Source organism: Pelophylax lessonae (assembly GCF_965119305.1).
Source record: "Pelophylax lessonae genome assembly, chromosome: 2".
NCBI lineage: Eukaryota > Metazoa > Chordata > Amphibia > Anura > Ranidae > Pelophylax > Pelophylax lessonae.
This window is the reverse complement of record NC_138769.1, coordinates 681159956-681177404: the sequence shown is the minus strand read 5'-3', so window position 1 is coordinate 681177404 and position 17449 is coordinate 681159956. Positions and strand designations below refer to the sequence as shown.

At 42.7% G+C, this 17449-nt stretch overlaps 1 protein-coding gene across 1 annotated transcript in view; it reads right to left on the bottom strand.

The window, feature by feature from the left end:
- Positions 1–8307: 8307 nt before the first annotated feature.
- Positions 8308–17449, bottom strand: part of CWC15 (CWC15 spliceosome associated protein homolog) — a 46099-nt gene continuing 36957 nt past the window's right edge. Inside the window, exon 7 of the mRNA XM_082247196.1 lies at positions 8308–8601. Coding sequence (XP_082103322.1) covers positions 8472–8601 — 130 coding nt within the window. The 3' untranslated portion in view covers positions 8308–8471. The remainder of the gene's footprint in view (positions 8602–17449) is intronic.

Below are 17449 nucleotides of genomic sequence, written 5' to 3'. Positions count from 1 at the left end.
AGAGGATCTGCAAGGAGGAATGGCAGAGGATCCCCAAATCCAGGTGTGAAAGACTTGTTGCATTTTTCCCAAAAAGACTCCTGGCTGTATTAGATCAAAAGGGGGCTTCTACTAAATACTGAGCAAAGGGTCTGAATACTTAGGACCATGTGATATTTCAGTTTTTCTTTTTTAATAAATCTGCAACAATTCTGTGTTTTTCGGTCAGTATGGGGTGCTATGTGTACATTCATGAGGAAGAAGAATGAACCTAAATGATTTTAGCAAATGGCTGCAATATAACAAAGAGTGAAAAATTTAAGGGGGTCTGAATACTTTCCGTACCCACTGTATGTGGACTCTAATACCTTAAGTAAAGAGTAATTTGAGCAGGAAGTGGTGTCACTGGTACTGCAATGGTCTCACAGGGGTTGTCACTTTCTCCTCCGGTGTTAGGATAGCCACAAAGGAACTCGGGTACCCAAGAAAACAAAAAGCCTCTTCATAGTGTAAAACCATCACAGTTGGTCTTTATTGAAAAGTAGAAAATGTACATTCTAGTTAATAGGCGGTATAGATACAAGATAGTGTGATCACACAGGAGTCAAATTGGCGCAATGTCATAGAGCAAAATCAATTGACCCATGACATTGCGCCATTTCCACGCTGATGAAGCAACGCCAGAACCGGGGCCAACACTTTGTGAAGACCCGAGGAGCAGAAGACACAAGGGTAACAGCAGGAACGCTCCTCTCCAGCAGCAAAACGGAGGAAGCGCTAGTGTCGGGTACACATTGGAATGTGCAGGGAAGCATCCTCGATGCCGATAGAAGCAAGAAATTTCCCTGATGAAGGGGTGCCACCACCATGCGAATGGACTCCATTCCTAATTTTTGTACCCGCACAAGCAGTTCAGAGCCCTAAAGTCCAGAATTGGATGAGACTTCCCCTCCTTCTTTAGGACCATAAACAGGCCTGAATAAAAAAAACCCTGAAACCATTCCGATATCTGAAGCAACATGTCATGCACCGCCCCAAGGAGAGCTTGCAATTGGTCTGGGACACACAATGGAAGAGAACCTCTTTCCGGAGGGCAAGAACAAAGCTCTAACCTGTAACCTGGACAGTAGCACTTTGTGGAACCATTGTTTTTTTTTTCTTACCAAGGAGGTCCACGGGCCCAGAAACCAGCGAAAACGTCCCCCCACCCCAGGCACGGGTGAGGGCACACCTTCAAGCTGAAAGAGCCTTGTCTTCGGGTCTAGAAAAACCCCACCCTCGGCTTGCTAAACCAGGGCTTCTTGGAACCTCCTGAGGAGGACATAAAACTTCTTGTGAGCCAAAAAGATGGGCCATGTCTGCAACAAGGTTCCCAGACTGTGGAAGAAAGGTACTCTTCCCCCCTGTGAGACTCACACAACAACCACAAGGGGGCATTTTGGACGCTCCTAGTAAGTGCCAAAAAGAAAAACAAAAAACAAAAACAAAACAAAGAATGGCCACCTACGCAGCCGCCTCATCTGCACCCTCCATCTGCAAAGTCTCCCGGACAGATGCAATCAGTGCGACATCCAGTGCAGCTACAGCTGTGGAGGAATCATCTTCGCTATCTGACAGGACAGGGAATGTGGCTACGAACCCCGCAGGGTGGGCATGTTTGCAGCGACAAAGCCAAAAATTTAGGATCTGGCGACTGATGAGGCAGGGGAGGGCGCTCTGGGAAACACAATAAAAAACCCCAGAGGGGGCCACTGGCTGAGGCCCCGCACAGAGTGCGTTGACCACTGACACCCCTTTGAGGGCCAGCAGAGGAGGCTGCACCTCTCTTGCGGGTAGTACCACAGGCAGAATCTCCGCAGGGCCCCACAACACCTACTGGGAAGGGCGATCTACAGCATTAATGGCGGCTAAAGCTGCTGGCGACCCTGACCACCCCCACAGCGCTGCCCCTCCAGAAGGTGGGGCCCTGCTAGGCCGCACACCACGTGGGGGGGTGGAGGTGAACCCAAGAGGGACCAACCACCCCAGGGAGTACCCGCGCCCCACTTACCGTCCAGGAAGGAGGGAAGAGGCCATCTACTTACCAGTTATGCATGTGGGTAACACTCCCAAGACAGAAGCTCCTCGCCACCGCAGTGGGGGGAGACTGTCGGCCAGGGTAACCCTGACAGGGACTATCGGTGCCTGGTCATATGTGTCCCCGCAAGATGTTTAACTCGCTGGTCGCCCTGGTCCTAGATGGGGTCTGTAGCGGCCGACCCAGCACGGAGCTCTGGTCTGCATGAGCTCGCTGCCAAGACTGGGAGGACCACTGCGTCGAGAATATCCAGCCCGTTGCCCAGTCCAGCAGTTGATTGAAGATCTCCCAGGAAAAAAACAGGAGAAAAAAAAGCCATTTAAAAAGGAAAAAAAAATTGTCAGGACCAGAGATCCTGGCAGGGAATTAGGACCTTACTAGGCTGAAAAAAAAAAACTGAAGACCTATAATGGAGAGCAGTATACCACCCGAGACTGCTCATAGCTGTAGCCAAGTCTTTTATTAAAGCAATAAATGAGTTCAGAATGATAGCCAGGTATAGATACACAATCATCAATCTTTCTCATAAAAGTCTAGCTTGGGCCTACACCCTCCCTCCTGGACATTAAAGCAGCAAGGGTGAAGTGAAGAGTCAATATCAACTCTTACGGGAAAATACTATTGTGACGAGACCCTTGCTCGCTCTGTCCGCTCTCCCGACACTCCTCTGTTTCTAGTCAGTCAGCTTGCAGATCGCATTGTCTGATGGTTCGGTCAACCAAGGATCCGGGATCCGAACTACAGCCATGTGCCGTTCGGAATCCATTAGAACAAACACCAAGCAGGCTGTATGTAAGTTCAAACAGGAAGACAATTTATTGGAAGAACACAGCACACTTTTATACAGAATTTGGAACATCCTGCCCCCAACAACCGCTTTCCTATTGGTCAATTGTAAAGTACCTGCAGTTCCCATTCTGGTCCTCTCCAGACATGCAAATGAGGGCTCGAAAATGAGTCAGTAGTGATTGGTCAGATAGCTTGACCAGGAAATGCAAATGAGGACTTGAAAATGAGTCAGTAGTGATTGGTCAGATAGCTTGACCAGGAAATGCAAATGAGGACTTGAAAATGAGTCAACAGGGATTGGTCAGATAGCTTTGACCAATGCAAGGAGACAGAAGCCCCAGGGGGCAATCAATGTACATAATAGTCAGACACAGAACAATGGTTCCCTAACGAGCCCTCAATACACATTACTCTGTGTCAATACCTCCCTTAGCAGACAACAGGTGCGGTCATTAGCACACCTGACAATAGTTGAATGGGGAGCCACCTTAGACAGTCCGGCTCCTCAGAACTTCCTGGGATGACCATATAAGGAGTGGACTTCCTGCTCAGAAACCTCATGGCAAAGGGAACAATTGACCTTGCTGACAAATATGAAGCAATTCAACCTATCACCCATCTGTCCTTAAATTCCAGTGATGGTGAACACCATCACAACTATTGTCTCATAAGTCTATTGAGTGACATAGGAATTCTAAAACCTTTGGGGCACCCAAAAGCAGTTCAAATGAGAGGAAAACGAATGTCCACTGGTAAAACTTAGCAAAGGTAACAGAAGACCAGGTAGCAGCTTTACAAGCTTAATGCCAAAATGCAGAAAATAGGCTTCATAGTCTTAAAACCTGGACTTTGACAAACATGTCATGAAGGTCAACAACCAGAAAGATGATCGGTAAATTGGTCCTTGGGACAGCAGATCCGGGAAGTCTGGCAAAACCCACCTTAGGACTGCAAAAAGTCTTACCAGGTTGGAGTACAACACAATCCTGGGCAAATACAGGGCTATGGGAAACAACAGAATGTCCTCCCTGTCAAAAGCAGTCGAGGAAGGCGCTTACGGGGAAGAAACAACATAGAACAAATTGTACTGATCAAACACTTATCGGTGCATCCACTGCTTTTTACAACGAACCCTGGGATCAGGATACAATTATTATTATTGTTAAATCTGGAGGGCAGGAGGTCCACATCCCATGATGTCTTCCCAAGACAGGATTTGTTCTCTTTGCTACACCAAGACTTTTCCTGATTTATTTGCATGGCATTGTCTGATCCAGAGTGGATGACCATTCAATAGGTCAGTCCAATGCTAAGGGGGCAGCAGAATTGCCAGCAGCTCAAATTGTTAAGGAGACAGATTCCAACAACAGGCTGGCACCCATCATCAGGATCTTCCAGGATAAGGGAAGGAATAACCTCCCAGATGATAGAGCCAGATCCCAAAACCAGACACAACCTGACAATGTTAAACTAATCGATTTTCATGCAGAAGCAGAGTCGGTGGGCTTCTAGATGGAAACTATAAATTGGAGACTGAACAGTCTAATGTTTCTCCTGGAAGGAACAACTTGGTCCAGTAAATGTCCAAAAACAGCCCCAAAAGTGATGTCCAACAACTTCGAAGGGTTCAGGATTTATCTAAACCTCTAACATCTGGACAGTTGGGGAGATAGTCCTCCAGAGTCCTTGCCAACTATTCCTTCAAAGGAGAGGGTCAATACTGGAGCTGGCACCTTGGAGAACACATGAAGAGCTGATTACAAGGAAGGGTCAGAAATTGGTAACGCAATAGCCCTACTACAAAGCATAACAAGTGTTGATCTGCTGAAAAAAAATGGGTACTTGTAAGTAGGCATATTTTATGTCCATTTAGGCCAGAAAGTGTCTGTGATAAAAGGCAGCAAAAACAGATCTGATTCCACCCTGAATTCTTTGCCCCAGAGCATTTAGGTCCAGGATTGGCTGAATTATCTGCTTTGGATTAAAAAACCCTAAAAACATTCTGAAGCAGGAAACTGGGTGATGACCCATTGGTCCAAGAATCCACAGAGCACCTGATGAGGATCCCAAAGTACTGAGGTGGCACAGGAAGAACAGAGGTCAAAAAGCCAGGAGGCAGCAGGAAACAAAACACAAGTTTGTAACCCTGGGACACAACCTTTTGCATTCAGGCGTCATGGATGCAAGATTTCCAAGTGTCCGAAAGGTCAATAGATATCAGGTCACTCTGGAAAAAAGGGGTGGACCCTCATGCTAAAGGCGGCATTTCTGTAAAACTGGCAGACTTTTGCAGGTGGTAGGAGAACCAATCCTGAGGGGGGGTCTCGGCATGTAAGGGATGCTTCTGGGAATAATGGATGGAGAAGACTTGTAACTCTTCTCCTTAGGCCCTTTCCACTGGGGAAGAGGAACATGCGGTAGAATCTTAGATGATAGCATCTTAGATAATCTTGAAAGCCATGCAGAGAAACTGTTCTTGCAAGTGATCTTCACAGTCCAACACATTTAGCCACAGAGCTCAGCCCATATGTGCTGTAACAAAAGACTACTGCAAGACAGAAGACAGGAGGTTTCCAACAACCCATTACAGATAGTTCAGAGCCAGAGGCATTGATGATCTGGAGTCTGTGTCAGTTAGATCCCGATTAAGATAATTAAACTAATCAACCATGCCCTAGAAAGAGCTTCCAGCCTATCGGTAGAGTTCTAGTACACACAATGAGAAAATCAGCCAAAAAATGTGCGATAATTGAATAATCTGACCATGAGTACACAGCAGACAGCGCATGCAAAATTATCTGAAGGGACAAGCACAAAACGTTTTCTCTTAAACCCCGTACACACGTACCGATTGTCGGCCGTAAATATTCGGCCGACGACCGATCGGCCGATTGTAGGCTTGTAAGTATGATGCTTCCGACAGCCGACAGCGCATTTTCGGCCGAGCAGGCATTAAAATTTTTGTTGGCCAACACCAGAGCGGCCGATTGTTTGCCAGTCAGTACAGAATTCGGCCGACAAACAGCAGATTAGCAAGACTGGGCATGCTCAGAAAAGAAAAAAAGTCAAGGAAAGTTAACCATCACTTCTGCAGTCGGCTGTTGTTGGCCGACAAAATTAGTGTGCAGTCTTTTGCAGTTTTCTACAGACACGACAGCCCTGGACAAAAGACGGCCGATCGTTCGGCCGACGATCAGTACGTGTGTACAGGGCTTTACCAGAACAAACAATTTTCATGTAATTAGTATAGTATTTGTACAAAAAAAAAAAATTGTGTAACCAAGACTACGCATGCTCAGACATAAAACAATAGATTACATCAATCCAAAAATGTATTCTGTTGTGTGAGGATTTTCATAACTTCAGTATTCTATTGGTTTTCGATACGAGACAACCATGCAAAAAAAAAAGAAGGCTCAATTGTCCGAAATTCTTATCGTGTGTACTAGGCATAAGGCTGAAGGATTAGCCGGTCACTAATACTCATGTCTGGCCTACAGTTTTTATTTTTTGTGTAACCAATCCTCCTTTAGACCGCACTATAACTCAAAGAGAGAGGAAGTAATGTTTCTTGGCAGTTCTGGGCCTGTAACAGAAACTAACTCTCTGACCACATGCTGTCAGTGATATGCATCAATAAGCTACTGACATTGCACAGCTCTTATGTCTCTAATGCTGGCCATACACTATACAAAAAATTGGCCGAAATTCGGTCTCTTTCATTTTTCGACCAGTTAATGGGCACGAATCGGTAAATCGGTTGTGACATTTTGGAGCTGAAAAAACAAAGGACAACTTTGGAAATTTTCTCCTGAACAAAGGATAAATTGAAAGGTTAATGTGTTTCTTGTCCAAACTGTTTGCACTAGGTATATGAGAAAAACAAACAAAAAACTGGATTCATTTATGTCCATTGAACAATTTAAAGGTCATTACATGATGGCACGATCGTCTGCTCTCACAGCTGAGTGTTCTTTTTTTTTTTTAAATTAGTTTGAATGATTTTATCGTATAATGTATGGCCAGCATTAGTTAGCATTTCAATGACTGACTTTACTTGCTGCCCCAAGCTTTATCTTATGCACTCGCAGTATTTTCTTAACCACTTCCAGACCACCCGCCGCCTTTTTACTGCGGCAGGGTGGCTCTCCTGTGCAAACTGACGTAGACCTACGCCGGTCGCGCGCGAGAAGCTAGGGGGCGGCGCGCTCCCGCCCCCACTTGGCAGCGGGGAAGCCAATGCACGGGTCAGGTGGCTCCGATTGCTGCCTGACACCCGCGATCGCTCCCTGCTGAGAGAGAACGGGCAGCTGTTGTTAACACAGCTAACCGTTCTTCTCCCTGAAATGATCATAGAGCCCATGTGATCCTTCTGTATAGGATAACGTCTCTATGGTCAATTCAGAAGCCAAGCCCTCCCACAGTTAGGATCACTCCCCTAAGCTCACATTTAAACCCTTGATCACCCACAGGGTTAACCCCTTCCCTGCCAGTGTCAATGCAGTAACAGTACATATTTTTAGAACCGATTACTGTAGTAATGTCACTGGTACCCCCAAAAGTGTCAAAAATGTCAGTTAGGGGTCCAATCTGTCCGCCGCAATGTCACAGTCCCGCAAAAAACAAAAAAAAACAAAATGAAAAAAAAAAAAAAAAAAAAAATGACAAATCTTTCCCGTAGTTAGTAGACACAATAACTTTTGTGCAAACCAATCAAAATATGCTTATTGCGATTTTTTTACCAAGAATATGTAGCATATAGCAGAATGTGAAAAATATTTTTTTTTCAGAATTGTCGCTCTTTTTTTGTTTATAGCGCAAAAAATAAAAATCGCACAGGTGATCAAATACCACCAAAAGAAAGCTCTATTTGTGGGAAAGAAAGGATATCAATTTTATTTGGGTACAGCATTGCACGACTGCACAATTGTCCGTTAAATTAACGCAGTGCCAAATCGCAAAATTGGGCCTGGTCAGGAAGGGGGCAAATTCTTCCGGTCTTAAAGTGGTTAATCTGCTCAGCTAGCAATGACAAAGAAATGCGAACTAAAACAAAACAGGCCATACACTAATAGAATTTTGCTTTTTTTTTTTAGTTTTTTTTTTGTTCGATTTTCTAATGGTTAGTGCAGTGAAATTGATGTTTTTGACCACAGTGACAAGAAAATTCAAAGGAGTAGGATGGAAGATATATCTTGAATGAACGCATTTCTAACAGTGTTTGTGGTTTTCTTTTGGTAAAGTTCATGCATTTTTTAGCGTATGGCCAGCTTAAAATTGCTTGAATAACAGCAACCTGTACAAATTAAAAGCATACAATGCAAATAAGGTAGCATGGCATAATCCCTTTAATAACACAATGCATATTTCTACACTTAAAACATCATAATAATAATATAAAAAAAGAAAGACAAGAAAGTAGAAAAAAAATGGGTGTTTATTCACACAGGGTCACAAAATATGAAGAGAACGGGGGGGGGGGGGGGAAGGATCGTGGAACATTGCAACAAATTTAATTAGGTGATGGAACTCCTAACTCAATTTAGGAGCAGTTCAAGAGCCAACTGATATCCTCAGGTGATAAGTTAAAACATTCAGTCTTCTGGGTGAAGCACATAAAACTGTACTACTTGATGTATTTCTCCATGAATTTCTTGTGGAACTCGGAACGTAGGGTGTCGTTCACAAACCTCTTGTCTTTTTTCATTTCATCCACTCCTTTTGCACAATTCTTAAACACCACATCATCATCCCACCTGCAGGTAGAGAGACGCCAGGAATGCAGATTAATAAATACATAGATTTATACAACCCAACCCAGCACAGCACATGGTCACATATACTGTAACCTCTAAAACATGGGAGCCTCAACATGTGGCCCTCCAGCTGTTGCGTGACTACAAGTCTCATCATACCTCTGTCTTTGGGAGTCATGCTCGTAACCGTCAGCCTTGCAATGCCTTATGGGCACCAACGCTCTAAAAAGGAGCCAACGCAATCTTTGCAAATTAACACAATTTAAAGCGGAGTTCCAGCCTCAAAATCGATTTTGGGCCATCCGCTTGCTGAGGGCCACCTGAAAAAGAAATGGATGCTCCCAATTTTTTTTTATGGTCACTTACCTTGATATTGAAGAAAATATACTCACCTTCCTTCCACTTCCTCCCTCTGCAGCCACGGCCCGCACCATCTCTTCCGGTTTGCGATGACTCCTGGGAGCTGAACTTCATCGCTCCCAGGAGTCAATGCACCGGCCCCGTTCGTCACTTCCGGTGCAGGCGCGGCATTCCCTGCTAAATAGCTTCTGGGCATGCCCAGAAGCTGTGCAGGGATGCCCCGCCTGCACCGGAAGTGATGAGCGGGGCCGCTGAAGTGCATTGTGGGACTCCAGGGTGCCCACACCTGAGATGGCAGCGCTGGAGAAGAACTTTTCAAGGTAAGTATTTCTTCTTACAGGTAAGTGCGACCCGGGACAGTTCAGAAGCCATCCATTGTGGAATGTACTAGCCCTGACTGCCCCGGGGGTATTTTTATCTAAATTTAACCCCCGAGGACGGAACTCCGCTTTAAATATTTATTCTGGAAAACACAGAGCTCGTTCACACTATGAGGCACATCTGGGACATCTTTCTGCACATTCCTGCATGTCATGTTTAGGGGAGCCCATTAATGGGTTGGGCTATGTATTTGAGATGTGCAAAAAAGGTGTAGGCGCAATATTTAAAATTGCACTTCACCAAACTGCATGGCAATGCGGTACCATGCGTTTTGGCAGCCATGAATGCACCCGCGTTTGCTGGATGCATGGGGGTGCCTTTAAGAATAATGGCTCCGCCGCGCGTCTGCATTTCTGTGCGGTGAGAGAAATATCCCGATTTTACATGCATTCCCACACCGCATCTGGTGTGAACAAGCCCTACTTAACTTAAGGTCTTAAACATATTTAAAACTTTAATTTTTTTAAGTACTGAACAAAATAAATATATATTTATCTTTTCAATAAGCTAAAAACATATAGAACATAAAAATCTTAAAGCTGAACTCCAGCTTTGTGCCCACACTGCTTTGTGAATCACCTGCTCATTTACATAGACGGGCCTATAGGCTCCTCTGTGCCGCTAAACTGGTCCCCACAGCCTCTTCTCCACCATGCTCTGGTGGGTCTAAGGTTCTATGACGCCTTCAAGACCGATGCAGGATCCATAGGCATGCATGCATTGGAAGCAAGGATGCTGAGAAACAGCAGAGTACTGTCTGCCAGGGGAGCAGAGGATTGTGGGAGTAATAGTGCTTTTATGATGTATGCAATTTTGTTTGCATTTCTGTTTTTATTTTTTTCTCAATTGGAGCTGTAATGTTCTTTGTTATCGTTTTCATTTTGTTTTTCCCAACTGTGCTGACCCCTATTGTGATTTTTTTTGTGCTGATGTAATTTTCCAGACTTGATTGCCTAGCAGCGATGGTATGGAGATCTTTTTTTGTATGACCACTATTTCTTTAATAAACCACCATTAGTGAATTGTAAGAAAAAAACAAAAAAAAAAAAAAAGTGCTTTTAAGGTGGCTACACATTATATACAATTTTTTGTTCAATTTCCTTTAGATTTACCTTCAAATATTTAGTGCAAGGCCTGCCTGATCGCATTCAGTTTGAAAGTGTTTAGGTTTGACCTCATATTACATGGTTTTGTTAAATCTAAAAGGAAAGTTGTACAAGAAAATTGTATAATGTGTAGCCAGTTTTACTGTCCCCTTAGACTAAACAAGAAGAATTTTTAGGTGCTCGGGAGCTGGTCTTTACCTTCTTCCCGCCAGCGTCATTGTAAAAGGGTGGCGGGGCAGGAACACCATTGTTGTGGGACAATGTTATACGACGTCATCCCTAGAATGGGCCGTATTTCGGCATGATTTGTCACCCGCTGCATCCATCGAACACAACCGATGGCCAATCACTACACTGCCTCACTGACAATGTCATGTAATCGCTATGACCAATCACAGCAGACCACATGAAAGTTGTTAACCACTTAAGCCCCAGCCCTATTTCGGACACTTGTTTACAAGTTAAAACCAGTATTTTTTCCTAGAAAACTACTTAGAACCCCCAAACATTATATATATATATATATATATATATATATATATATTTTTTAGCAAAGACTCTGGAGAATAAAATGTCGGTCATTGCAAAAATTTTTTGTCACGCGGTATTTGCGCAGCGATCTTTAAAACACCATTTTTTTGGAAAAAATTTGAAAAATTACATTTCACTGCATTTAAAAAATACTAAACAGTAAAGTTAGCCCATTTTTTTTGTATATTATGAAAGACAATGTCACGCCGAGTAAATAGATACCCAACATGTTACGATTTAAAATTGCGCCCCCCCCCCGTGGGATGGCGACAAACTACGGTCAATAGAGATCTCAATCTGCGACACTTTAAATTTATGTAACAGTTACCAGTTTAGAGTTAGAGTGTAGCTCTTTTTTTTAAATTATTGCCCACGCTCTGGCGATCGCGGCGATACCTCACATGTGTGGTTTGAACAGCGATTTCATTCGCGGCTCGACTTGTGTATATGTTTTTTTTGTGTGCGCGAGCTAACAGTGACGGGGGCGGCTAAATTTTTTTTTTTTCCTATTTATTTTTTCTTTTTTTTTAACTTTATTTCAGTTTTTTTTTTAAAAATCTGATCACTTTTATTGCTGTCACAAGCAATGTAAACATCCCTTGAGACACCAATATGTAGTGACAGGTACACTTTATGGAGGGATCGAGGGTCTAAAAGACCCTAGACCCCTCCACTACACTTCCCTGTATGCAAAACGCCGAAAACGGCATTTTGCATACAGCCGTTTTTCAAATCTGCCGCCTTTTGCAGCACAGTAACCTGGAAGTGACGTCATGGACGCCGCCTCCGGTGGGACGGGAGCCCCGAGCAAAGCCACGGAAGGCGGCGGGAGGGGGACATCCCCTCCCGCTCACCCGGGTAACGATCGAGCGGCTCCCGAGCCGCATCGGTCGTTACCGACGGAAAGCCGACCGTCGGCTTCAAACCATGGTACCGGGATGATGCCTCTAGCTAGAGACATCATCCCGGTATACTACCGCAAAGTTACCCGACGTACTGGTACGTTGATATGCGGTAAGTGGTTAATGATTGGCTTCCTTTCATTGTATACAAAGTGTGTTGCTAGCTGTGATTGGTCACAGTGTGATCACATGGTACAAACAGGGCCAATCACAGCCCATTTGTACCATGTGATTAGCTGTGGCCAATTACAGCTAATCACAACAATAGACTGTGTCAACACACTGTCATTCAGAAAAAATATTTGCTTGTAGCAGGGAAATTCACTGATATATATATATATATATATAAAATAATAATAATGCTGATCAACTCCCCAGAGTGGTACACTGTACACTGGCAACACTGTATTGCTCTGGTCACAGTATGTTATAATATATATATCTATCTATGGTACATTTTCTTACTTTAAACACTTGATATGTTTTCCAATGTGAATAAAATATGGGTTAATGAGATTTGCAAATTCTTGCATTGTTTTTTTTTTTTGTACAACTTTACACAGCGTTCCAACTTTTTTGGAATTGGGTCTCTATCTCTCTATTATATATATATAAAAAAAAAAGGAAAATTTCTAACATACGGTCAGCAGTCAGTGACCCTGGTCACCGCCACACCAATTAAACGAGGACGCTGTACTGCACTGGTGACAGTATGTAAAAAATAAAAAATGTGAAAAAAACGTTTTTCTTTAAAAAAAAAAAAGTGACAAAAAAAATTACAACTTCAAAAAACCCGCCATGCCTCTTTCCAAATACCTCAGACTGTATACTTTCCAAAAAGGTCATTTGGGGGATTTTCATACTGTTCTGGCATTTTCAGGCCTCAATAAATTAGACAGGCCATCAGTACATCAGGTGTGAATAATTTTCAGATACAGACCATAGTTTGTAGATGCTATAACTTTCCTACAGACTAAATAATATACACAGATTTGGGTTATTTTCACAAAAGAAATGTAGCAGAATACAATTTGGCGTAAATTTATGAAGAAAGATTATTAATAGAAATGAAGAAAAACGCGTTTTTGTCTTCTTCTTTTTTTTTATTTATAGTGCAAAAAATAGAAAACCCAGCTGTCATTAAAATCCACCAAAAGAAAGCTCCATTTTTGTGTGAAAAAAAAAAAAAAAGATCCAAATTTCATACGAGTACATTGTTGCATGACCGCGCAATTGTCATTCAAACTGCGACACCGCTGAATTCAAAAAGATGAAAATTAGCCTGGGCAGGAAGGGGGTAAAAGTGGCCAGTAGGCAAGTCGTTAAATATTGATTGAAACAAACAGTTGGGGAGTTCAATATATATTTTTTTTTTTTATCAAAGAGCAGAACTATATTTTATATACTGATAAATGATTCAGAGGAGAGAACACCCCCCTAACTATCTCCTAGGTAGAAGATAAAATACTTGAGTGGACTCTCCCTGCATTAACATGTTTTGGTGTTATAAACTAAGAGTATTATAAATGCCAAAACAGCAATTACAGCCGATTACAGACAAGAAAATAAAATGCAATGAAACAGGGTGGCTGGGTGGAGTGGGCGGAGCCATCATTTATCCCCGTCCTCTATTCTTAGAGGTTGTTTCATTCATAGAAGCTGTAGTATGGCTTCAATAAATGCAGCAGCCAGGCAGAAAGGGAAAGTGTAGTCTCTCTTGAGAGATAAGCTCCTTACTTGTATTAACCTATGCTTCACCAGAACGTTACAGCGGTGGGGGTGAGGTAGGACGGAGAAAGACATTCACTAACAAGTAAAATCCCTCATTGACTGTAGGTTATGTTTGTGTTTTTGGCTGCACTTTGGCCTCTTTCACACGGACGATCCAATCAGCACTACCTGTTATAGTTTTTCAGGCAGACCTGATCAGATGGTCCATGAATCCCTATGGACCTGCGGGTGTAAACAGACTTGTGTCCATTAACACCTGCTTACCTTCAAACCAATCTGATATAAAACAAAAAAAAGGAAGAACGGAAGGAGATCCGTTCCCCCTTCATCCAGGCAGATCTGAGAGCAGTCGACCGCCCGGACCACACAGATACTGAGTGGACACGGACCTATTTTTTTCTTCTTTCGGATTATGACACTTTATATATTTATGTGAAAATTTGCGTATTGCATTTTTTTTGCACATTTTTGCGGAGAACACTTTTTGCATTATTAGATTTATAGGACAGTGTGTTGGAGCTTGTTATATCTGATCGCCATTGGATTATGGAATATATCACTTGTGTTTTTATGTATGAATTGTTTCAAAGAGATAGCACCTTTACTATTTTATTTATTTATTCACTATACAGTAAACCCCCCTCCATTGCGGGGGTTATGTTCCGGACCCAGCCGCGAAAAGTGAAATTCCGCGAAATAGAAAAACCCTATTAAAATGCATTGTAGGCATGATTTTTTTACTGTCACTGTACGTGTAGAAGCATTTTAAGGTCTTTAAACACACTTTTAAAACAATAGAAACTCATTTAAACACATAAGATACTTAGAGACAGAGCAAGAGCTATGAAAAACACAAAAATCTTTCATTTTTAATGATTTATATAGTAAAATAACATTACAAAAAAAAACGCGAATTACCGGGACCGCAAAAACTGAACCGCGATGTAGCGGGGGATTACTGTATATTTTTTATGAGGATCACACGCGTTTTAGGCAGTCCCACCTACACCCTCTTTCCTATATTTATTCAATTGCATATCCCATGTGTTGGATTCTGTGAGGCAGGCTGCAGTCTTGTTGCACACTAATTATTTTATTTTATGGACCTGTCTGCTTGCTCTGCTCAGCAGGGGAACAGCAGGCAGATGTGAAAGGGGCCCTAGGCTTTAACCATACATGAAGCAATTGAATTCTTAAACATACGAATGTTAAAAAGAAAAAACACACATGAGCTGGGAAAGAAGATGCATGTATAACAGTTATGTAGAATAAAAAGTAGTAATCCTTTACCACTTAAGGACCAAGCCTGTTTCTGACACTTGTTGCTTACAAGTTAAAATCAGTATTTTTTTTTAAATGACTTCGAACTAGGGATCGACCAATATTGTTTATTCAGGGCTGATACTGATACCGATTTCCCGGCCACCCTTCAGGCCGACAGCCGATATTCTGTACATTTAAAGTTTTTATTTTTACACTGTTCCTTAAATTTGTTTTTTTTGGTCACTTTTTTTGCGGTCACAAAGAATGTAAACATCACCCTTGTGACAATAATCGGCAGTGACAGGTACTCTTTATTGAGGGATCTGGGGTCTATAAGACCCCAAACCCCTCCCTCTGCACTTAAAAGCATTCAAAATGCAAAGTTAGGCTGCTTTGAATGCAGTAATTTTTTTAAAAAATCTGGCGCTTTTAAGGCTCCAGTAACCAGAAGTGATGGCATGACATCGCTTCCGTGGATACTACATTGGAGACCCATTTAGAGCCTATTCTGGCTTTGTTCGAGTCTTCAGCCAGCCGGTGGACTTGCCAGCTGGTCGTTTGGGCCACCGGGTGGGGCGGGAGACCTGGGCAGAGTGGCGGTGGGGGGGGGGGGGGAGACGTCCCCTCCCACTGCTTGTAATAACAGCCAAGTGGCATCTTGGCAGCATCGGCTGCCATCACAGGAAAGCCGACCGTCAGCTCTAAAAATTGGTATCGGGGTAATGCGAGTGGCTGCAGGCATCACTCCGGTACAACCACTTGCAGCAATATCGGCAAGTTTGTGACCGATACTTAAAAAAAAAAAAAAAGTGAATATCAGCCCCACCGATAAATTGGTCGATCCCTACTTAGAACCCCCAAATTTATATATAGATATATACACATACATATATATATTTGTAAGCGCTTTGCGAAAGTATTCGGCCCCCTTGAACTTTGCGACCTTTTGCCACATTTCAGGCTTCAAAACAAAGATATAAAACTGTCATTTTTTGTGAAGAATCAACAACAAGTGGGACACAATCATGAAGTGGAATGAAATTTATTGGATATTTCAAACTTTGTTAACAAATAAAAAAACTGAAAAATTGGGCGTGCAAAATTATTCAGCCCCTTTACTTTCAGTGCAGCAAACTCTCTCCAGAAGTTCAGTGAGGATCTCTGAATGATCCAATGTTGACCTAAATGACTAATGATGATAAATAGAATCCACCTGTGTGTAATCAAGTCTCCGTATAAATGCACCTGCACTGTGATAGTCTCAGAGGTCCGTTTAAAGCGCAGAGAGCATAATGAAGAACCAGGAACACACCGGGCAGGTCCGAGATACTGTTGTGGAGAAGTTTAAAGCTGGATTTGGATACAAAAAGATTTCCCAAGCTTTAAACATCCCAAGGAGCACTGTGCAAGCGATAATATTGAAATGGAAGGAGTATCAGACCACTGCAAATCTACGAAGACCTGGCCGTCCCTCTAAACTTTCAGCTCATACAAGGAGAAGACTGATCAGAGATGCAGCCAAGAGGCCCATGATCACTCTGGATGAACTGCAGAGATCTACAGCTGAGGTGGGAGACTCTGTCCATAGGACAACAATCAGTCATATACTGCACAAATCTGGCCTTTATGGAAGAGTGGCAAGAAGAAAGCCATTTCTTAAAGATATCCATAAAAAGTGTCGTTTAAAGTTTGCCACAAGCCACCTGGGAGACACCAAACATGTGGAAGAAGGTGCTCTGGTCAGATGAAACCAAAATCGAACTTTTTGGCAACAATGCAAAACGTTATGTTTGGCGTAAAAGCAACACAGCTCATCACCCTGAACACACCATCCCCACTGTCAAACATGGTGGTGGCAGCATCATGGTTTGGGCCTGCTTTTCTTCAGCAGGGACAGGGAAGATGGTTAAAATTGATGGGAAGATGGATGGAGCCAAATACAGGACCATTCTGGAAGAAAACCTGATGGAGTCTGCAAAAGACCTGAGACTGGGACGGAGATTTGTCTTCCAACAAGACAATGATCCAAAACAAAGCAAAATCTACAATGGAATGGTTCACAAATAAACATATCCAGGTGTTAGAATGGCCAAGTCAAAGTCCAGACCTGAATCCAATCGAGAATCTGTGGAAAGAACTGAAAACTGCTGTTCACAAACGCTCTCCATCCAACCTCACTGAGCTCTAGCTGTTTTGCAAGGAGGAATGGGCAAAAATTTCAGTCTCTCGATGTGCAAAACTGATAGAGACATACCCCAAGCGACTTACAGCTGTAATCGCAGCAAAAGGTGGCGCTACAAAGTATTAACTTATGGGGGCTGAATAATTTTGCACGCCCAATTTTTCAGTTTTTTATTTGTTAAAAAAGTTTGAAATATCCAATAAATTTCGTTCCACTTCATGATTGTGTCCCACTTGTTGATTCTTGACAAAAAAATTACAGTTTTATATCTTTATGTTTGAAGCCTGAAATGTGGCAAAAGGTCGCAAAGTTCAAGAGGGCCGAATACTTTCGCAAGGCACTGTATGTATTATATATATATTAGAGTTTAGCAAAAACTCTGGAGAATAAAA